Source organism: Heterocephalus glaber, unplaced genomic scaffold, assembly GCF_053883595.1.
Source record: "Heterocephalus glaber isolate CG9 unplaced genomic scaffold, H.glaber_assembly_v1.0 deba00001553, whole genome shotgun sequence".
Lineage (NCBI taxonomy): Eukaryota > Metazoa > Chordata > Mammalia > Rodentia > Bathyergidae > Heterocephalus > Heterocephalus glaber.
In genome coordinates this window covers 2,631,610-2,655,951 of record NW_028258344.1, presented here as the reverse complement: position 1 = coordinate 2,655,951, position 24,342 = coordinate 2,631,610, and the positions used below count along the sequence as shown (strand labels likewise).

Here is a 24,342-nt window from a genome sequence, read left to right as displayed (position 1 = left end):
CTGTAAAACATTTCACGCTCTGGATTTGTCTGATTGCCTCTTTATGGCAACTTATTCTTTTATGAATTTCCTATAAACTGAAAATTTCAACTAAAGGCTTCATAGATTCAAGTTAACCTTTCGGTACAGAGTAGCAAAGGTGATATGTATGCACCACAGGTTATGTATTAGGATATGGATAATACCTGGCTGTTCCACTATTATGAATGCTAAGTTTGGTCAATGAAATAGGATGACTATAACCATATTCTTCATTGTGTAATTTTATTTTCAGTTCTCCTCTGCCATTGTCTAGCTATGATTTTCACCTTGTGTTAAGAATGGAATCATTATATATATACATATACATAGATATACCCATTCATTGGGGAAATCATATACAAAATTTATTTCCCTATCAATTGAGCATTTAATAATTTTTACACCAACTGATAACTATTGCCTAATTTTCATCAGAGGTTGCAGAATAGTGATTACACATTTCTATCATCATCAACATGCATTAATTGGCATTCTTCTATAAAGTACAATTTGGATTTATCAACTAGGGCTACCAGGTACTCAGAAATGCAGGTTTAACGGGGGAGGATAAATGCTCTTCACTCTACTTACCCATTGTGAAGCATTAGTTTAATGGCCACTTCCAATGGTGACAAAGAGCTTTTTAATGACTTCAGAGTTATCATGGACTTCCAGATTTTCATAGACCCAGAATGATGCAGTTGAATTTTTACGCTCAGATGATACCAAATTAGGCCAGCGAGAAATGTATCAATGTAGCTTTTATGCCTTTTTGACATAATTCTGTCTTGGAAATTTTCTTTCTTTCCATAAGATAACCTGGATTTACCCAGGTTTACCTGTAACAATCATAGAATTAGCCATTTCTTCAAGGAACCCTGGTTACTTTCTGTGAAGAATATTAGACGTTAAAATTGGGGTACAAATGGTAAGCTTTTTAAAAAATTTGAACTGAAATCCTATGGTAAATGTTTTCAAACTTTGTTCTGTTATGAATTGTTACCCACATTTTTAAATATCCTACTGGACATTTTAAAAACGACTGACGTATTCTATGCTATTATTTTTGTTGAGTAGGACTGTGTAGTTAGACCCTAACATACTGTTAGTCTGTTTTAAAGCTATTAAGCATTAAGCTTAGGAAAACTGTACTAGTTTTGCAAAATTTTCATTGACTTTGTTAATGAATAAATAAATAAAGCTATTTTATAGATTTTTACTAGACTGATTCAGTAATAATTCTCAAATTCTCTTACTAGAAAAACCTAAAAGGAAATGATAAGTTGTCTTTTCCCTGGCTTTATGTATTGCTTCTCACTTGTCTACTTTTAAACCCATCATAACATCTTCTGGCATGTTGTTAGCCAGTGCTTAATTTTGTGAAACAGAAGCAGAACTAAGAACTGAAAGGTCATATTATTTTTTTTCCTTCTGGTTTTACTGAGGTATGATTGACAAAAAAAAAAATTGTATATATTTAAGGTATGCAAAGTGATGTTTTGATATACATATACATTGTGAAATGATTACCACGATCAAGGTAATTAACATATCTGTTACCTTAACACATATTTTGTGATGAAAACACTTGAGATCTATGTTCTTAGCAAATTTCAAGTATAAAATAGTCAAATTACATTGTACATTAGCTCTCCAGAGCTTATTTATTTTATAACTTAAAGGTTTCACCCTTTAATCAGTATCTCTTTTCTCCTATCCCCCAAACTCTGGCAATCACTATTTTACTGTTACTGAATATAATAGTATTCTGTATTTTCTTTCTGAATAGAAGTGAGACCATATGGTATTTATCTTTCTATGTCTAGCTTAATTCCTTTACCAGAATGTCATTCAGGTTTATCCATGGTATCACAAAGGACAGGATTTCCTTCCTTGTAAAGGCTGAACAATATTCCATTGTATGCAAATATCATATTTTCCTTATCCATTTCATCTGTTGTAGGATCCTTAGATTGTTCCAATACCTCGTGTACTGTAAATAATGCTGCAATAAACATGGGAGTGAAGGTTATGACAAGTGATTTAATTTACTACATAATCCAATAATGAAGTTGCTGGATCACATGGCAGTTTTTTTGAAATGCTCCCATACTGTTTTCCATAATTACCATATCAGAAGGACTGTGTTCTAATCTCCTGATCCTGGAGATGAGAAAATTGGGACTTTCAGAATTGGTTGTGGTAGTTAATTTTAGTTACTGACTTGATTGGATTGAGATATTCCGAGAAAATCAGTAAACCACACGGCCCTGTGTCTGTGAGGGTGTTTCAAGAGATGATTGGCATGTGGGTTAAGAAACTGACGTACCCTGAAGGTAGGTGACACCATCCATTAAGCTGGGAGCCCGAGTACAACAAAAAGCAGAACAGACAAATCTCTGTCTCTCTTTCTCTCTCTCACACACACACCCACACAAAATTCTTGAGTACGTGCACTTTTTGCCATTGCCTATGCTTGTAAGACTCCAGATCTTTCAGCCTTTGAACATAGTATTGTACCAGCAACTCTCCAGAGGGCTTCCAGACCTTTAGCTTTGCACTGGGCCTGCATCACTTGTCCTTTGTTTTCATGCTTCTAGCTTCTTGGACTGAGAGCTACTGATTTTTCCAGCTCTCTAGCCTGTGTCATTGTGGGCTATTCAGCCTGACTGCACAGGTCAATCCCTCTCTCTCTCTCTCTCTCTCTCTGTGTCTCTCTCCTGTCTCTCCCCCATTAGTTTTGTTCCTCTGGAGAACTCTAACACACTGGTGGTGGAAATATTGTAAAGAATCTAGTACCTCTAATTCTATGCCAGTTCTTTTCATTTTCATTATGCAATTCTGCCACAAATGTGTGTTAACAAAACTGGTGATTGTGAGGTTGTATAAACAATTTTGGATAAAGGGAAGGTAAATATCAAAGTAGAATTTACTATCATGAGAAATGGTGACTGCAAAGGTAAAAAAATAATCAAGAACTGAAATCTGAGAAATCAGAACTTAGTCAAGGAAAACAAAAGGTGAAGATATGAAATGGATAAAAAATGGGAAAAAAGTTAAAGACTCAATTTTATGGCAGTGCATTTCAATGAAGAATGTATTAATGAGGAAGTTTAAGAACTCAGTGGGGTATTTAAAATGTGTTTCAAGTAGAATGGTCAGTAAACAATTCACTCAAGTGATGAACATGTGGATGATGTTTAATGGGCAATATTATGCCAAAAAGAACCCAAGGCCTGTTATACTGACACTTAATATTTTTAAAATCTAACATTACATTTGAGAATGTTAATCATATTTAGTCAAGTATTTCTTATCTATACTGCAAGTTACAAAAAGCACTACTAAATGATACTGATTGTCTGGGGTCATTCCTAGTTCTTATTTTTACAAGTAACTTTGATCATTTCTACTTATTAAAGCAGCTAAGGGACAGACACTGATGAAAGTCTTTCCCAGTATCTATATACCCTTTGGTGGAGATAAGAATAATTAACCATATTCCCACACCCTGATGTCAACATGTCAAATGTAACTAACTACAAGATTATGTTTTACTATTAGAAACGTTTTAACAGGGACTGATTAACAGGGCCCAAGGCCCCCAGTATTTACCACTAGATGATATGTTGAAGCGCACATGCAAGCGCGCACACAAACACACACACACACACACACACACACACACACACACACACCTTTCTGTACCTAGTGGATGTAGCTACTCTTCTACACATATGTATTGGTGGGTGAAAACAGTTCTTCCCTTGTTTCATATCCTTCATTGCTACGTAAGATCCAAATCATTTTATGAAAGATGTAAAAATGTAATAAACAATAGCATTTTTGATATATCTGACTGCTGCCCAGAAATGATGTCTGATGTAGCAAAATCTTTTCTGGCTTACAAGTCTACTAAGCATACAAAATTTATGCATTAGAGTAATTTAAGGAATTTAAGATTTGTATCTCCAGCTTAAAAGGACATATTCTTTTTTTTTTTTTTAAAAGGACATATTCTTAAATAATTGTTCCAGAGCCTTCAAATACTTCTTTCTTTTTTTCTTCAAAAACTTCTTCTGCCACATCATTCTTGATGCAACAAAGTTGCTGGATATGATGGCAAAAACAAAACTACAATAGCAAACAGTGAGGAAAAATGTAACAAAATATTGACATGTATTAGAACACTTCACAGGAGTTAAATAGAACCCAAATTACTAAAGCCTTATAAATCAACATTTCACTTAAAGCTATTTTTGGCAGTGAATCTATAGCTGTTAGAAAACAACTTAATTCTTATGGTAATCTGTAAAATGAGTATCCACATATTTTTGCATGTACATTGCAGATTACTATTAAGAAATAAGGAAAATATTAATATTGGGGTTCATTAACATAAAGTATGGCACTTTTATATGCTTAGTCCATTGAATCAGAGGAGACCTGAAGGCCTCAGAAGGATTCTCTGACTTCTCACCTTTTTCATGCAAAAGTGATGTGTAAGGGCTCAGGATGAAGGTCCTGGGAGAATGATTGCCTGCCTAGCATGCAGGAGGTCATAGGTTCAGTTCCCTGCAGAAGTGATTCATAGAAATCAGAATTCCTTAAGACACATCATATAAACTAGAAGCCCTCTTCCCCAAAGCAAGTTTCAAAACCTAGGAAAGTCTCTCTCCCCTCTTCTTTGAGTAGCCTTATACCACAGAGGTCCTGCCTCGTAACCAGGAGGAAGGAATGTTCCAACAGAGGCCAAGGATAATTTGAACACACAGGCCTTGCTGGGATCCCCTCTGTTATCATTAGGTCAGATCCCTTTGTCCATTCATATTTCTACATAGCTGTCCATTCCTTATGGAACCTAAACAGTTTTCTCTGGGTCTTTGGGTCTTCATTTCTCAAGGATCCTGTGTCATGTTAAATTTTTTTTTTCAATTGTTAACCCAACTTTGTCATAGATGAGGAATTTCATATTTATTTACAATGCAAATCTTTACAAGTCATTTAACATTTTCCCCAAGAAAATAAAGAGAAATAATATTTACTCCTTTTCTCTTCTAGGGTTCTTGCAAAGACTATATGAAATAATATGTGGAGGAAAAAGTTTAAGTGATGTCATACTGGAAATATTGAGGATTTATGTTTAGAAAGGATTTTAAGTTGGTGATTACAGATACATCTCCATTTACAACTTATATGACCTCAAAATTTGATTATAAATTTATTTTTGTAATTAAAGCATTCCAAATATACTTAAAGCAGCTCTGTAGAGAACCACTATTTTATTAACAAGTAAATACTTTATGTGGCAAAAGAACTGGCACCAATGTGTGCAATTTTACATGTAAAGATGTGACAAAACATTTTTCTGTGCTATACAGCTGAGAGAGAGAGAGAGAGAGAGAGAGAGAGAGAGAGAGAGAGAGAGAGAATATGAATGAGAATGAATGAATATGGCAATGAACTCAAAAAGACAGGAGAAATAATGGAAATTAAGTTTACATGTTTGTTGGAAACTTAAACTAAAAAAACTACCTTCCTGTACAGTAAAAATTGTTTTCAGAAATTTTGGCATATCCACTATAATTAAGTTTTATAGTAGGAAGAACGATGAGGAAATAAACATGCTTCTGCATATACTTAAATACAATTATCTAAGTAAAAGGTCTGGGGAAATATAAAAGTGAAATTAGCAGATCTATTTCAAAGAATGAAATAAAAACTTCAGCCATATATTTAAACACTTTAAGAGATTTAAACATCTTTATTATTTTCACTAACAAAGTAGATCCTCTTAATTTAAAAACTAATTCAAGAAGGAAAATAGCTAGTTTGGGAAATATCCAGTGGTCCTTTGTATCTGAGGAGGCCAGATCAAATTAATGTGTGTCATGTACTCTTTGAGGTATGGATGTTATCTGCAGTCCAATCAAGCTGCTCTGCATTTGCATTTTATCAAAAACAAAAGGACTAAAGCAACAAAAAAAGAATTAAGATACTTGTACATTTCTGTGTTAAAAGTAATTTCTTACTTCAAGGATTATATATGGAGAAGCCCTGATCTTTTAGGCGTATAAGCTTCAGTGCCATTTCTTTTTTTGGGGGGGACCAGGGATTGAACTTGGGACCTTGTGCTTGCAAGGCAGACACGGTGCCACTGAGCTAAATCTCTGGCCCTTCAGTGCCATTTGCAATGTCAAATAAACATATGATTTATATTTATATAAATTAACAAAAAGAAATGAAAATTGAGTACTGGTCTAGTATTTAACATACATGAAAGAGAACCAACTCTTAAGGATATTCTCTGATCAAAATGAGGAGTTTTATGACATCATTTTCTTTTTGAAAAATAATTCCAAGAATACAGAGACTCATGCATGTTTGCAGACCTTCTTATCTGTTTATCAAGGTTATTTGGAAATTGGTAACTCTAGTTCACTTCTGCTGCCTCTGCTTGCATGGAAGATTGCATAATGGAGGTAATTTAGAAAACAAGAACAATACATAATGAAAGTGAGAATTTTCTTCATAAGTTCAGCCAAAGTCAACAGTTTCTCAGAGTTCATTTTAGAGGCATGAGTGCCACATGATTAATACCTTTAGTATCATTTGATTTTCAGTAGCTTTTCAATTAGAAATTTATATATATTTCAGAATATTTAATTTACTGTTGTTAAATTTCATTAGCTCCTCTTTCATATTCTTGAGGTATAAGTCATAAAATAATAAATGATGAGGCATTCCATTCTAAAATAAAACTCCAATGTCTAAACACATCATGTGAAATTTAATGAGCTATATTAAGTAATAGGTATATAGCACTATACAGCCTGTATAAAGATATAAACAAAATCTCTTAGAAAAATCATATTGCAGGCAATCAAGTTACATGACAAGTCATCAGGATATCTTAGGTTGTTTCTGAGTAATCAAATTAGAGTTACCAAAAAGAGTGCATTTTCCTAGAATAATATTATCTCCAAACTTCCTAGAATCACAGCACTTACTATTACTGGGATTTACAAATCCTTGGGTATTATGCACACTGTCAGTTGCAGGAAGGCTTTTTTTTGAGACAGGGTCTCACTATGTAGCTCAGGGTGCCCTCGAATTCACAGCTAGTTCAGCCTCCTGGGTGCTGGGATTACAGACATGCACTACTACACGTGGCACAGGAAGGCATTCTTTAATATTTTTAACTCAATTCTCTCATGAAGAACTGCCAGGATACTTCACTCATAGCTACAAATCCTACTTCTCTAGAAGGGAACCAAGGCTGACAATTCTAAAACATCTTTTCTTCCTTTTAAAACCCAATCAAAATGTGTGAACAGGGCTGGGAATGTAGTTCAAGAACAGAACACTGTTACGGTTTTTATCTAGATGGCCCTCAAAGTCTCATGAGCTCACAGGTGGGGCTTTTTCAAGCAACTGGATCATGGGTATGTGATACTAGATTAGTCCACTTATTGGCTTAATATAGTTCTGGGTGTGGATGATGGATTTACTTAATGAGAAGACCTACCGTGGATGTAGGTGGCATCAGCCTACAACAGACTTACAGCCTGAATGGAATAAAAAGGGAAAGAAGGAAGGCTCACTGTCTCCTGCCGGCTATACCATGAACTGCTTCTCTGCCATGTCACTCTGCCTTAGAAACAGACAACTATGACTGAAACCTCTACAAACTGTGAGCTAAAATAAACCTTTCCTCCTTTAACCTTTGGATGTCAAGTATTTTGTCTCAGCAACAAGAAAGTGACTAAGACAAACACATACCTAGCATATGCAAAGCCCTTGGTTTGACCCTTAGCAATGCAAAAACAAACAAATGTTTGGTATCACTTTGAATCTCTCATTTAAAAAACATTAACACATATATTCTTCCAATGTCCAGAAGGTTGCATTTTTCATTCATACTATTTTTTTTTTTTGGTACCAGAGATTGAACTCCTATCCCTGCGCTTGCGAGGCAGGTGGCAGAACCACTGAGCTAAATCCCTGGCCTGCATTTTTCATTCATGCTTCTATCATTAACTATTTACTGAGTGACTCCTACACTTTTGTAAAAGTCTATCCTAGGCTCTAGGGGTACAGCATTGTACGAGGGGTACAGAACAAAGTCCTTCCTCTCTTGGAACTCGCTTTTGGAGAGTTTTGGGGAACAGAAAGAGGCAATGTTAGCAGATGGAAACAAAAGTTAAACAAATTAACAAGAAAAATAGCAAGTAATTTCTATTGTTATGGTAAATAAGGTAAGGTGACTGAGAAAGACAAGGGAAAGCTTTAGAATAATCCATCAAAGAAAGCTTCCCAGGAGAAATTAAGCTGAGGTGACAATGATGAAGCTTGAGAGACTGACATTTACCATAACATGCTGCTGGCAAATAAACAAATGACTTTACTCTCAGTGGGCTCCCGAGAGATGACAAATCCACAGTTATCTCTAAGGTATATATGTACTCCTTATTAGATATGAATTATACATTTAGTGCTTAATATTAAAAATATAAAGATTAGTTTCTGTTGCCAAAGAACACCTATGCACTCAATATTTCAACTCACATCTACTCACATTATATTCAAAATAGGTTTTCTAGGGGGGAACCCCTAACCTCAGTATTTTATGAATGCATATATAAAGCGTGACATTTACATGTAACTTCACTATACTAAAAATGATCACTTTATCCCACAGAATGTTGAATCTGGTATTATTGGGTAGAAAAGATGTTACTTTATTGGTAACATATTTATTTTATGTACCACTTTCTATGCTCAAAAGTTAGACCAATTTATTCATTTTAGGATACTGGGAGTAGGACTTCCACTTGTTCTCAACTAAGTTCATGATTTTATTTTCAACCTTTCTGATGTCTCAATACCTGAATACTTATTATCATACTTTTTAATTAAAGATTTTCACAGAAAACTAAGTTATAGCTCTTACTAAGATAAAAATGACAGACTATGTTAACATCTGAAGAAACAAGCCTTTTCCATAAAGATAAAAGTGAAAAATAAAAATAGGAAAGTTGCCAAGTATAGAAACTACAATGAGAGACCTCTGATAATTATTTTCCAAAAAGTACAGTGAGGATAAAAATGGAGGAGTGAGCAACTCAACCTCTCCAAGATTCAGACAACAGATTTGGAAAACAACTCAAAGAAGAAAAAAAAGGAGTAGATCCCAGGGAACACAACCTGGAGAACACAATGCAGAGGAGAAACCATCTGCACTTTCTCCCTAACTTTTGCCTTATGGGTCTTGGCTTGCAGGTGAGGTAAAAAGGAGACCAAACATAGAGACAGCATGAATGATGGGGACCCAGGGAGTCCTCATGGAGAAAAGGAGAACAGACTCGAGTAGCAATTGCTGTGATCTGCAGGGAGAGTGTGGGACTCTGCTACCAGTGAGTCCTCCTACAGGCAATAGCTGGTGAGTGCCTCTAACACAAACATGTCATATCCCTGGAGAGAGTGCACGGACAGACTGTTCACTGAGAGTCCTAAGAGTAAGGGTTGACTGCTTCAACCTGGGACCCAGAGTAGCCTCATGGCTCTGCTCCAGGGCTCCCAGTGTTACATTCCCAGAGTGACTGGGTGACAGACAGCTGTGGTTAGGAGCAGGCTGGAAAGAGACTCCCTCAGGGCTGAGCTAAAGGACACAGGGCCACTCCTATAGCTAGAGGCCAAGCTCAGCCCAAGATGCTCTGGATTTGAAAGTCACAGCAGTGGCACTCTTGCCCTACTCTCTGCTAATAATCGCATGCAGCATGGATCTGGGGTCTTGACTTGGACCCAGCCCCAAGACTGTAGATCTTGGATGGAAACCACACTTAAAATCAGAGAAATTTCTTTTCCCTCTTCTTTTTCTTTGTTTTTGATGTGTGTGTGCATGTGTGTGTGTATGCGTTTCTTCTTCACTTGTTTACTGAGGTTATTTTCTTTACTTCATATTTCTCTCTTTATTTTTGCTCTTCTCACTTCTAACTTTTCTCCCTTTAATTTTTTCTTATTTTTATTCTTCCTATAATTTCTTTTATCACCTATTTCTTGTTAGTTTTTTCTGTTACCTTTACCTAACTGTAAAAACTTCTTTCTATCTCCCAATAGGATCCTTTGCCCCACTTTTCTCCTCTTTCATAGTTTAAGGTTTCAAAATTTTCTTCTTGCATTCCTCTGTTCCCAACCACCTGTATTTTTAATAGTATAACTGTAAAGCTTTATTGGTCTTAGGTAGTTAACTCTAAAAAATAACTGTTGAATTCTTATCGACCATTAGTGGAGACATAGTTGATGCATTTATTAGCTATGGCTCAATACCTGGGTTGTCTTGATGTTTACACTCTACTTATGGATTTCTTCTCTAGGATTAAATGTGGTAGATAATTGATTCTTATGGTATGTTTCTATCTAATTTGTTTTGGATGATAAGCTGATATGCTTGATATTACTAGGCTCACATAATTGTTGCTATTAATAGGCTATTTCTGAGAGCCAACACTCATATTACATTTGTGACATTAACAATACTAGGGAACATTTCCAGAGAACAATACCCTCTTGAATAATCAATGTGTGTCAGAACAAATTAAGAAATTAGACATTTACTTAAGTATGCTTATTGGCTAGTATGTAATCTATTTTGGAGAAAGTCCCATGTGCTGCTGAGAAGAATGTATATATTGTTATTACTGGTTGGTTCAATTTCAGAAGAAATGGATAGATTCCTAGATACATATGAACTACTAGAGGTGAACCAAGAAGATATGAAAATCTTGAATAATCTAATATCAATGAAATTGAAGAAGTAATTAAAAAAAATTCCAACTAAGAAAAGCCCAGATCCTGACAGATCCACTGCTGAATTCTACAAGAACTTTAGAGGACATGTAAAGCCAAAAGTCTTCAAACTCTAATGAAGCTGAAAGGAAGGCAGTACTCCGAAAGTCATTCCTAGAAGCAAGAATTATTCTAATTCCAACACCAGAAAAGGACCCATCCAGAAAAGATAACTACGGGCCGATCTCTTTAATGAACACAGAAGCAAAGACACTTCAATAAGATACTGGCAAACAGAACACAACAAATCATCAATAAGACCATACACCATGACCAAGATGCAATGATGGTTCAACATACGCAAATCAATGATGGTTCAACATACCACATAAAGAGAAGCAAGGGCAAAAAAAATCACATGAGCATCTCAATAGATGCAGAAAAAAAGCATTTGATAAAATCCAACATCCATTCCTCATAAAAACCCTTAGGAAAATAGATATTGGAGGTCTTTATCTCAATCTGATAGAAGTCATCTATGACAAACCAACAGCCAATATATTAAATAAGGGAGAAGCTGAAAGCATTCCCTGTGAATTCAGGAGAAAGGCAAGAGTGTCCACTATTACCACTCCTGTTCAATGTAGTTCTAGTAACATTAGCCAGAGCAATCAGACAAGAAAAAGAAATGAAGGAATATGGATAGGAAAGGGAGAAATTAAATTATTTGCAGATGACAAGAATCTCTACATGGAAGACCCCAAAAATTCCACCAAAAGTGGAATTAATATTATAATTAATTAAGTGGAATTAATTTTAGAATAATCAAATTCAATTGTGTAGCAGGATACAAAGTCCACACTCAAAAATTAATAGCATTCTTGCATACCAATAATAAAGTCACTAAGGAGGAATTTTGGGGAGTAATACCTTTCACAGTAGCATCAAGTAAAGTGAAATACCTAGGAATCCACCTAACCAAGGAAGTGAAAGACCTCTACAATCAATACTACAGTACTCTGAAAAAAGCACTTGTAGAGGATAGAAAATGGAAAGATATTTCCTGTTCCTGGATAGGCAGAACCAATATGGTCAAGATGGCTATACTTCCAAAACTGTTACACAGATTTAACACAATCCCAATCAAAATACCAAAAGCACTCCTCGGAGAACTAGAGAAAACAATCCTAAAGTTCACATGGAACAAGAAGAGACCTAGAATAGCATGCAATTCTGGACAACAAAGGCAAGGCAGGAGGCATCACAATCCCAGACTTCAAATTATACTACAAAGCTACAGTGATAAAAACAGCACTGTATGGGCAAAAAACAAAAACAAAAAATAAGACAATGACAACAACAACAATCCCCCCACAGATTTATAGATCATTAGTGGAACTGAACAGAAGATCTAGAAATAACTTCAGGCACACTCAGCTACCTTGTCTTTGACAAAGGGACCAAATAATTTCACTGGAGGAAAGATAGCCTCCTTAAAAAATGGTGCTAAGAAAACTGGTTTTCCACATGATGAAGATTGAACTAAGACCTGTATCTCTCACCATGCACTACACTAAAATCAAAGCGGATCAAAGATTCAAACATTAGAACAGAAACAATCTACTAGAAAACAAAATAGGTAAAACTCCTGAAGACATAGGCATAGGCAAAGACTTTCTGAACAGAGCCCTAGTTACACCAGTAATAATACCAAGAATCAATAAATAGGATCACATCACATTAAAATGTTTCTGAAGAGCAAAGGAAGTCAGCAATAGAATAAAGAGACAATTTACAGAATGGGAAAAAATTTTTGCCAGCTACTCCTCAGACAAAGGACTAATATCTAGAATAAATACTTCAAAAAAACCAGATGGCCCCTTAAATTGGAAGACTCAACCAAAAAATGGGTGTCTGAAATGATAAAGAAGTATAAAAGGCCATAAATACATGAAAAAATGTTCAACACTGCTAACTATTCTAGAAATGCAAATTAAAACAACACTAAGATTATACCTCACTCCAGAAAGAATGGCTATACTGAAGAAATGAATAATAACAAATTCTGGAAGCTAAGGAGAAAAAGAAACCCTTCCTTCTTCATTGTTGGTGGAAGTATAAAGTGGTACAACTACTATGGAAATCAGTCCTCAATCACCACGAAAATCATTCCTCAACAAACTAAAAATAGAAATTGCAACCTGGATATGGTAGTGTATGCCTGTAATCCTATTATTTGGGAGACTGAGGCAGGAGAATTACCAGGAGTTTGAGGTCAGTGTGGGCGACATAGTGAGTTCAAGGCCAGCCTGGACTAAATAGTGAGACCCTGTCTAAACAAAATAAAATGAAATGAAATTCCATTTGATCCAGCTATTTCCCTTCTAGGTATATTCTCATTAGAGTTAAAGACATCATCCTACAGTGGTACATGCATTCCCATGTTTATAGCAGCACAATTCATAAAAGTTTAATCTTAGAAACAGCCTAAATGTCCATCAACAGATGAGTAGATAAAGAAAATGTGGTATTATACAGAATGGAGCACTACTCTGGCATAAACAAAGATAAACTTGGAAATTTGTAGGAAAATGGATGGATCTTGAGAATACAATGTTAAGTGAAGTAAATCAGACACACAGCTTCAATATCACATGATTTCTCTTTTATGAGAATCCTAATATATAAATAAAGTACAAAATTAAAGACAGACAACAGGAAATAGTAAGATGGATCTTTGGCATATGGGATGGGAACAGAGAGGAGGGAGGAGAGAGGAAGGGGTAGGAAATAAGATTTTAAAAAAGGGGGTGGGATTGTGAAGCACTGGGTACAATGCACCAAGTCCCCAAGGGGAAAGTGATCAATCATGTATAAAAAATTATATGTATAATGTACACACACACACACACACACACACACACATATGAGAAGGGGTCCAAGAGATGCAGCGAGGAGGAGAGAGGGAAGGAGAAGGGTTAAAAAAAGAATTGAGAAATGTCACGTGCATGTACCAACTCCCCAAAAAGAATGTAATTATTGTATACTACAAAAATGTACCAATAAAAATAATTAAAAAGAAGTATAGTGAAAGGTATGTTATGTAGATAAAAACACAAAGGCACATGAAGGTTAACTATCATGGTTTTACATGAGAAACTTGAAGTATAGATAATAAGAGCAAAATAAAAGACAGAAAACGGGGACAGATTTTCTGGAGATGGAAAGATTTGTGGATGAGGGAGATGGAAAGGCAAAAGGATCAAGACGTGATATGTACATGTACCTTTCTCATGATAAATGTATTTATTATGTATCACAAACATATACTAATAAAAAACAGAGGAAACAAAGAGAAAGGTAAGAACAATGGGTGTGTTCAAAGTGTGGGGAATTATTTTGATAAGGATTAATAGCAACGTGTTTTTTACTTTAATAAATTATTTTTTACCAAAAAAGGACATAAAATAAAAAGGACATGTAGTCCTCATTTTAATACTTTTCTGTTTCCAAGGGTAAAGTGAGAAAAGTCACTGTCTTAAGTACCTTCACTAACTTTAGGCTGTTTCTCCCAGTGCTGCCATGCCAATGCAAACTGAAGGAAGAAAGACAGGAAAGAATTTCATGATGAAAAAACAGCAGTAGTTTCACACCTCCAGTCTCTTGGCTATCTTCTGATGTTGCCTAAATCACACACATACCTTAAGGACTACCTCACAGAAAAAGTACTGCATTACTAAGTAAGTGTGGTGTCTTTAAATACATCCAATGAAGTCTGTCTGCCCCCCTCCCCATGATGCACCAACAGAAATTAAATCACACAAAATGTTACGCATGTTTAAAATAATCTGTTTAACCACTCTAACAGAACTACAAAAGACAGTTTAAAAAACATTTTCAATGAGTATCAATGAAAACATACTTTATTGGTAACCAGATTCTTCAAAGTTTTGATTACAGACATCATGCAAAATGACTGTCTTCACATGTTTGTCTAACTGCTCATTTTTATGATTTTTTGAGATGATTATTTTTTTCTTTTTTTAAATTTATTTTTATTTTTATTTTTAAATTTTTTTTGATGATTATTAATTTTAAAAGACAGTGACTGCAGTAGTAAAAATAATTCAGGAAAATGACTTTCAATGAAGCAAAACATTATGTAACACATATAAACATATTGTTCATCTCTTCTGGAAGCTTAATTCCCTCTCCTAATGTAAATAAATCTGTTTTGGAAGACCATTATATACAAAACAATGGCAGGAGTTTTTGTATGTCCATCTATAGGTACTCCACCGAACTGATAAAGTACAAGAAGAAAATAATTTAAAAAAATTAATTTTTCAAATAATTCTTCCTTGTTTTCTTAATCCAAAACAGGGCAATGCCCTTTTATTTACAAATGTTCACTTTGGCTGAGCATAGTGGTACACACCTATAATCCCAGATACTTGGAAGGCTGAGGCAGGAAGACTGCTTAGTCCCAGTAGTTTGAGTCCTGCCTGAGCAACACAGCAAGATCCTATGCCACAGGGGGAAAAAGTTCATTTCCTCCAATAAATCATTTCCATAGGATGATGATTCTGTTTTGTTTAAAAGGTAGTTTATTTCTGCTAATCTTTTTAACTGGGTTGTTATTACCCAACTTCTTTTTAATAAAGAGAAAGAAGCAGTGCTTCCTATGTTCAGGGAAGACTTAGGAAGACTCTTCTGTATGGCATTGAGGAAAATTTTCTGCAGTGCAGAGACCAATACTTTGGCCCTGTGGTAATTCCAGTAGCACTTGTGTATTCAGACACCTATCTTATGCCTTTGAAATCACCAGTGACCCAGGAAAAGTGATCCCATTCAAATCAACTGGCAGCGAATAGGGATAAAAGATTTTTCTAGAAATCTGGAAGTGGGATGTTCTGTAACAGGTATTAAAAAAAGCAGAAGTGGCTTTGGAATTGAGCAGTGGCAGAGGCTAGAAGAATTTTGAGGGGAATGATAGAATCCAGATTTCCTTAAACAGATTGTTAGTAGAAATTTAGAAGTTAATGCTGGGGGGGTGCATAAAGAAAGCAGGGAGGTTGACAGAGAATACCTAAATCATCACAGAGATTACATAAAAGGTTGTCCATATGCTTTTAGTAGAATCACGATGCTAAAGGTGCTGCAGAAGAAACTCTGCCATCTTAAAGCGAAAGGTATAGAGAGCATGATACAAATGGAAGAAACAAGCTAATAAAACTACTGAGCTACTTTTGTGAAAAGGAAAGGGGCTGTGAGCTTCAGACTAATCCTAGGCCTCGAAACCTAATGGTGTGAGCCTGGCTGGATTTTTAAGTTGCTTGGCTCCCTTTTTCATTCCATTTCCTGCTTTGGGAACAGGAATGTCTGTAACTATTATTCTACAGCTAAATGCAATTACATATGGGAGGGCACAGTTTAATTTCTAGGTTCAGGGGTGGAGAGAAGTTATGCCTGTGGAATCCCACCCCAAGTCTTTTAATTGAGATGATTTCAATGGTGAGATGTGGGACTTCTGAGAGGTGAAATTCAAGTAGGATTTTGCACTCCGAGTTGATGTGTTAAAGGTTTAGACTACTGAGCACCTTTGAATGGGATAAATTTATCTGGCATGGCACATGTGAATCATTTAAGAGAGGGGTGGAATGTGACAGGTAGGCATAATGCTCCTCCACCAAAGGTTATGTCCCAACTCCCAAACCTATGAACAAGTAACCTTAAATGAATGAACACACACACAAACACACCCCCCACCCCAAAACACTTTGCAGATGTAATTAAGATTACAATGGTACCTTAAAATGAGGAGATAATCCTCGATTATCTAGTGGGCCTAATCTACTCATGTAAGTTCTTACAAGCAAAGAACTTTTCCTGAGTGTTATCAGGTAGATGGGATCACAGAAGAAGGGTCAGAAATCCAAAGGTGGATTTTAAGATGAAAGAAGGGACCACAAGTCGAGGAATTAGGATAGCCCCTAGAAGCTGAAATATCAAGAAGTAATTCTCCTCTAGCACCTCTTAAAAGGAATGAAGCCTTATCAACACATAGATTTTTAGCAGAGTGAGACTCATACTGAACTTTTAACCCACAGAAGTTTAAGAAAATAAATCTATGTTACTTTAGGCTACAAACTTTGTAATTTGTTCTTGGGTGCAATACAAAACTAACCAGAAATGGTGATCAAAGAGGAAGTGGGGTCTGGGAATCTTATATATAATTTCTGATGTAGTGCACCACATTGGAGAAATACTTGGTTTCAGCAGAAATGTAAACAATAATGCTGGTCATTCTTTAGATCCAGTCTAACTGAATTTACATTTTTGTATTTCTAAAGTAACTTTGTTCTGGAATAGAATTGTGGTTTGAATAGAACAGTGTTTAGTATATTTAAAGGAGCCCCTAGAAAAATTTGTTGAATGAATGAATAAATGTGATCAAGGCAGGCTCTGGGAGGAATTGTAGTTACTTGATTTTTTTTTTTTTTGGTACTGGGGATAGAACTTGGGACCTTGTGCTTGCGAGGCAGGCGGCAGCACCTCTGAGCTAAATCCCTGGCCCGTAGTTACTTGATTTTAAAGCACTGCTTACCATATCTTCATAAGAACTGCTGATTTATAAATCATTTTGATTCTAGTTTATGATGGTCATAGTTCTGTAAAATAAATTTAAGATCAAACTGTACTTTGTGATACTACTAATGTAGCTAAATAAATAAAAAGGGTGTGTAAATCCTTAATAGGAGAAATAATTATTGTATGATCAAATACTTTCAAAATCAGAATATACTTTTCATTAAGTATTACAAAAAATTTTCAACTTATTTGAGCAAAGAAATTCTTAATGGCTATTGGTCATTGCTGCATTAAGAAACTTTAGTGCAAATTTTACCAAATGCATTGATCAAAAAGGGGTTTTGTTCATTTTCTCTCCAACAAATATTGCTAATTAATGCTCAGCATGTAACAAATTGGTTTGCCTAGATATTTATAAGTTATCAACATAAATTAGCCCTGCAACTAAAAATTCAAACATATTTATCTTGAGATCTATACCTCCATACTCATCTATATTAAGCCTGGACAATAGAATACCAATAAAACCAAAATTTATCTGTACAATCAACAAAAATAATTGGTTTTTTTTTTAATGCTGGAAGTACAGTATTTTTCTTATTAATATGGCACATTACCTATTCCTATATGCACCTGAATGGATAGGAGCAATATTATTTTAGTTGCTGAAGTATCACAGTGTTAAGAATATCTGCTTCTTGTAGTGTCAAGCTTTCATCTGTTAGCTCCTTATTTGGAAATGATGTCACAAGAATAAAGTCAAGAGTTGCAAATTCAGGACGAGACTGTACAATAAAGTCCCGGACATCCAGGATCCTAGAGAAATGAAAAAAAAAATGTTATACAAAAGGCATATTTAAAATTTTTTAAAATTTTACAAAAAAATACAAACTTTCATAATCAAATAGTAAGAGACTAACAATAGTTATTATACCGGGTATTGTTATCTTCAAAGTAGTTATTCAGACTATAAGACATAAATCAAAAAGATTCTTACAAAAGGAAACAGGGAACACAAATCTTTTTTCTCAACAAACTAAGATAAATGTAGTATTATGAAGCCAATTTGCATATATATTGAAATATTTTTAAAACAACGGAATTTGTAATTTGGGGAAGTATTTGAACTATTTCCTATTTATCTCTCTCTTTTTTTTTGTTTCTTATATAAGAGAAACTGTGATAGTTGAACTTGTATGTCTAACTTACTTCACTAAACATTTCTATGAGAGCTTTTAGCTAAACTCAGATCATCATACTTAAAATTATACAATTCTAATTCTTATTTAAAAATGTTATACCTTTAAGTTACATTTTGTTTATTTCAGAGGAAGAATTTATCTTCGCCTTAAACTAAAACATAAAGATTAACTTTGGAGTATTCCTGAGACTTACTTTTCCTGAAAAATAGAAACAATCTTCAGGTGGAATATGAATACAGTTAATTTTTTTTTTTGGTACCGGGGATCGAACTTGGGACCTTGCACTTGCGAGGCAGGTGGCGGAACCACTGAGCTAAATCCCAAGCCATGAATACAGTTAATTATTAACAATATTGTTTTATGGAAAATGCAAGCCCTGCTTTTTTCAAAGTATAACACACACTAGCAGCATATGGCCAAGAAAAAGGTAACTTGGATTGGCATATGGCAGGATTAGTCTAAAGTGTAAATTATAAGAATAATTTTTTAAAATTCCTCTTGCATAATCATAGCAACTCAACTAAGATCATAAATGTATCCCTTGGGATCTTGCTTCAATTAATAAAAATATTTTATGTGCACAACAAATCTCAGTGTCTAATATTAAAGGGACATTTAATTTATTTGAAGTACTAGACAACATAATTAAGCTGTATTTATGCTGTACATATTTATATGTAGAATTTTCTATACAGAAAGTTAATCCCAAATAGAATTACCATAAATTCTTTAAGGTTCTACTATGTTGGATTAAGTCTGAGTCCACTTCATATGGTTTTGTTAGCAGTGAAAAACTACAGCTTTTGGTTTATTTTTGTGTGGTATCTGCAATTACGTTAGTATTTGGATGGTTTATAGAGAATGATTACTATCTTTCATTTCTTATACATAGTTATTATCCTTTTATTCCTTCTGACAAAAACTTATTTCAAAAGTAAAGTATTTCATATTATAATTACTTAAGGTGTATATAGTTTTACTTGGGTAAGTAATAGCAAACTAGATACTCTGCTGGTAAATAAGCTTACCTGTGTGTTCTATTGAATCTTTGTATCAAACGACTCCCATCTGCTAACCTGATTTGAATTTTTGTAGTTGGCACTGAATCATCAATAAGAACAACTGCATTAAGTATAGATTTGTCCTCTTCTTCTGGGGAGGAAGGTGTGCTAACTATTTCAGGTGTAAGGCTAAGAAGAAAGAATTTAAGATTTAGAATACAAATCTGAATAAGTGAAACATGAAAAAATGAAGATAAATACTTAGATGTACAGCTGATCCTCAAGTGATCGCTCATGATTTCTGGAGAAGAAAGAACATGGCTTTGCTTGAGTCTTCTCTACTCCATCTGGCTTCTTTCATTGTACAGTATTAAGATTCTTTTGTATTCTATGGTTCTATATCTATCTAACATCTCTCAGAAGTCTAACTTTCTAACCTTTCCACAATTATCTTTTTAGAATTTCATCAGACTACCTGGCACAAGAGTTTTTATATCAACTTTAATATTTAGCTTTTAAAGTCTCCGCTACTTAAAACTTTCCTGTCATTCAATTTATCAGACCGCAGTGAGATTTTTTACATAGTTTTGTTTCATTTAAGTTTTACATGAAAAATAAAATTATTACCACTATTCCTAAACAATGCAGTGTAACAGATTTTTACAGAGTATTTATATTGTATTCGATATTATAAATAATCTAGGGATGAATTAAAGTACATAGAAGGATGGGTATAGGTCATAAGTAAATACACTTTTGCCTCATTTAAGTAGAAGGATAAATTCTGAGACATGCAGTAATAAGTGACTTCATTCACAGGGTTCATTATTGTGTGAACATCATACAGTGTGCTTACAAAAGCAGGGAAGATTGTACAGTCTACCTAGACTACAAATGTACATAGCACAGCATATTGCTAAGGCAATGATGAACAAAATAGATTAAATCAAGAACAGGAGAAAATGACATAGTCAAGAAATGTGGCAAAGAAGAGATGTATAAGGCTACTGCCAGCATGACATAAGTTTATTTACAATAAACTTCAGTAAAACATTTAAGTACATAAACCAGTAACAGGTATTTATTATCAAGTATTGTGTAGTGTACATAGGTGTATGTATTCTGAAACTGGCAGTGAGGAGGCTTACACTAGCATCACCACAAACAAAGCACTGTGCAAATTTTTCAGCTACACTACAATCTTATGGGACAACCACTATATATGTGGTTCTCTGTTGAGTGAGGTGTTGTAATGCAGCACATGACTGTGCCACTTTATATACAGGATTTCAGCATCTGTGCATTTTCTTATGCACAGGAGTCCTTGGACCATGCACTTGCAGATACTGAGTGTCAACTACTGTACTTGTACAGTAAAAGTGATCACTATGAAGGGGAAGCAGTACAGCTCTTCTGGCTACCAAGGTGGTGGAGCTGTTTGGGTCTTCTACCACAGGCATGATGGAATGTCCTAGTGTCCCTAGCTTCATGGGCACTGAGAACCTGCTAGAAGGCACAGGTATTTATTTTCTTTATAACAGTGTTATTTTATATTTGCTTCTCCTGACAAGGAAAGCTTGGTTTGCTCCTAGATGTTAATAAACTAGCCAAAACTCTTAAAAAACTTACTTAAAATAGCAAGCAGATCTGCTTTCTCTGATCAAAATTCTGTTCAATATGGTTAGTGATTAACATGGCATTCTTACCACTGATCTCTCTTCCATCAGCTCCTCTTTTCTTTTTTTGTCATTTTCTCTAGCTATTTGCTTTACCAAGAAAAAGGTTGTGAGATAGTATCATCAGATAACCTGCTTATCTTATATTCATGAGGTGAATTTGCAAATTATAAACAATGGCTCTTCTCAGCAGTCTTTCCTTTACGCTACCCTCTTTGATTTAAATTGGTTTACTGTAATAACACAGATTACATTTAAATATAAATTCTTGGTCATAAATTTAAACACACAAACAGCAGAGAAATCACAGGACATTTTCCCTGTTGCAATTAAAAAACATAATTTCAATAAACACCAAATTAAAATCAGAAGGGCTAGAAAATGAATGGGGGGGTTCCTAGTTATAATTTTAAATCAATCAAACAAGCAAACAAAACAAGGAGGAAGAAGCCTGACCTGGCTGGCAGGAAAGAGAGATAAGGAAGAGCATTTCTAAGGAGACCTGTGATGGGATAGTGATGAGTTTAAATCCAAAAAAAAGAAAACAAACACCAAGGTCAACCCATCTTTCTGCATTCCCTATATATTCCAGGAAGCAACCGCTATCAGGAGAAAAGAACAGAGAAAGAAAGCCTGGAGACACAAAAGAGACGAAGAATCAATATTAAATTCCTTCCTATTCTGAGAGAGGAGAAAAGATAACTATTGTACAAAGCATTAAGGGGGACACAAAAGGGAAATTATTACAAAAAGGAATAAAGGGTACACACAATGATACACTGTGGCATCACCAACCCTACAATCCCACGTCACTTGTAGTAATGTGGGAACAAACAAGGTAACTTTACCAACCTATTTTATATGTTTTATGAAGACTGTATGAAAATTCCACACATACATTCTGACATGTCCCCTAGTTTTAAATTGTGCTCCTCAAAGTCTTAGGAGATCTTTGGAAATGTCTCGAGGCAATTCCCTTCTGTGCTAGAGAAGCTCAGGTTTCAGACACTGGGCTTCCATAACTTGAAGAAAGAATTTGGCTGTATAAAAACCCCAATGAAAATCACCAATCTAAGTACACCCCTCCTATGGCAAGATCTAAGTAATTACTTAAGGCAGATAGGGATGCTTCAAGTTGTGATGAAAGATATCCACCTTTTAATCTAATCAATAGCCCTTTACAATTTCCCTTTTTGAAACCATGCAATCTAAAAGAGGCATATGACATAATGCCAGTGTTTAAATCCTTCATTTCCTAGTTCAATCATCTTGAGCAAATTATCACATCTGCAAAATGGAGTAATAAGTATCTCAAGGAATTGTTATTAAGAGATCTAATGCATGTAAAGTGCTTATAATACCAGGAATGTGGTAACTGTTAAGTATTAGCTACTAATATTACCAGATTTGTATATCTAATTATACCAGGAAGGTCTTCGTAGTTCAGATTTCAGTTTTATATCACAGGCCTTTATTTTATAGTCTCAAAATTCATGTTGAAAAAAGAACTACTTTTCTCATTGCAATTTTTTACCTTCCAAGTTTTTGTCCTTCTCCACTAAAAGCCTTGAACCTCAGTCTAGGTTTTATGTATTCTTGATCCTGATGATCTTCCATATCCAAGTTCACTTGGCCACCATGAACCAGTCGCTGAAGCTCCAAGGGAATCTCTCTTAAAAAGATGGGGAAAAAGTTTAATTATGTTTCTAAAAAATATTATGAGCTATACTGCAAAAGAGTAATTTTTGTTTAACTTAAAAATTTCCATGTTGACTGATCAGTCCTCATAAATCTTTCTTCAAGTTACCCACACTATTTCTTTGTGGTTCTCAACACAGAAACTTTTTGCTTCTCAGAGTGACTTTGGAGTGCATTTAGGAAGTTAAAATATAACACAGAAATTGGTATCTAAATTAGCACTAGAAAATTTCTATGAGGATAATTAGTTAATGTAAACATTTATTTTTAAACTCCCTCCAGGAAATTCTGAAAACTAATAGATGTGCTTTGATCGTTGGGTGACTAGTTAGGACTACTGTAGTGCAGTGGGAGGGCCAGGGAATGAAGATGCAAGGGAACGAGGGACTCATCTCAAACAAAGACTGGTCCTAGTTTCCACAGAATCAAGAGTGCCCTAATACTGTTGTAATGACTGAGCCTAAAGCTTACCTCTGTACTACAAATAAACAAAAAAGACTTTTGGGATATTTTATTAATATGCTTTGAAATTTCCAAGAATTTGTCTGCCACTTAAGCTGAGGAAAGCTTGTACTTTGCTTTGTGTGGAACTTAAAAGTCGTTAGATGAAATGCTACTCATAGTAACTAAGCTGACAACTTCACGTATCTCATTATTCTATTTTTATATCTGTCACATTTACATGAGCAGTGCTAGGCTTTACAGAGTAATAAACTAATGACTTCTTACTTCTGCTAGTGGGTCATACTCAGGCACTTATAAATTGAAATAGCTATCAATTTCGGATAAGTTACTCTATTATTTAGTATATTTATGGTAGAATTATATCAATTATAAGGTAGAATTAAAATTATATCAATTTTGTGAGAAATGATGTGTACTGGAAGATTATATTATCTATAAATTCTTTTAGGACAGTGAAGATAGTAATACAAAATATTGCAAAAAGGGAACAATGGGTCTTACACAGTTGAGACTAATTTTATTGGTACATTTCAGGTATACAATATAATGACATTCATAATTGGAGATTTGTACCTTTACATAATGTATCTTGGTTCTTATTTTTTCCCCCTTCCCCTGCCCTCCCTTCAACCCCTCCACCCCTCCCTATTTACAAAGACTTTGTTTCCATTTTTTTCCTTTCTCATATTAATTTCATTCCTTTCTTTCCTTTCCCCTACCCTCCCACTTCTCCTTCCCCTTTGCCCCTTTTCTTCCTACTTCACATTATCTATTTTCTAAAACTCTTCTTGATCATAACTTATACTTGGTGAAATGGCTCAAATCTAAAAATCCCATGATGCCATTTGTCTGAACAGTAACATTAACCTACAAAGTGTATGAATTTAACAAAAAGTTAGT

General features: G+C 34.8%; 1 protein-coding gene across 6 annotated transcripts in view; it reads right to left on the bottom strand.

The window, feature by feature from the left end:
- The window catches only part of Ubxn2b (UBX domain protein 2B), a 79,779-nt gene that overhangs the window by 34,720 nt on the left and 20,717 nt on the right, over positions 1-24,342 (bottom strand). Inside the window, exons 6-12 of one of the 6 annotated variants that reach the window (XR_002393957.2) lie at positions 22,814-22,951; positions 19,631-19,792; positions 18,018-18,216; positions 17,417-17,480; positions 4,502-4,596; positions 1,862-2,026; positions 24-860 (exon numbers count right to left, since the gene is read on the bottom strand). Coding sequence is in view for 2 of the 6 variants with exons in the window: in XM_021256096.2 (XP_021111755.1) it covers positions 18,054-18,216; positions 19,631-19,792; positions 22,814-22,951 (463 nt within the window). In the remaining 4 variants the exon portion in view is untranslated. Of the gene's footprint in view, positions 1-23; positions 861-1,861; positions 2,027-4,501; positions 4,597-14,703; positions 18,217-19,630; positions 19,793-22,813; positions 22,952-24,342 lie in introns of those variants that run through there. The other 5 variants (XR_205129.4, XR_002393958.2, XM_087190349.1 and 2 more) reach the window with 5 other exon arrangements.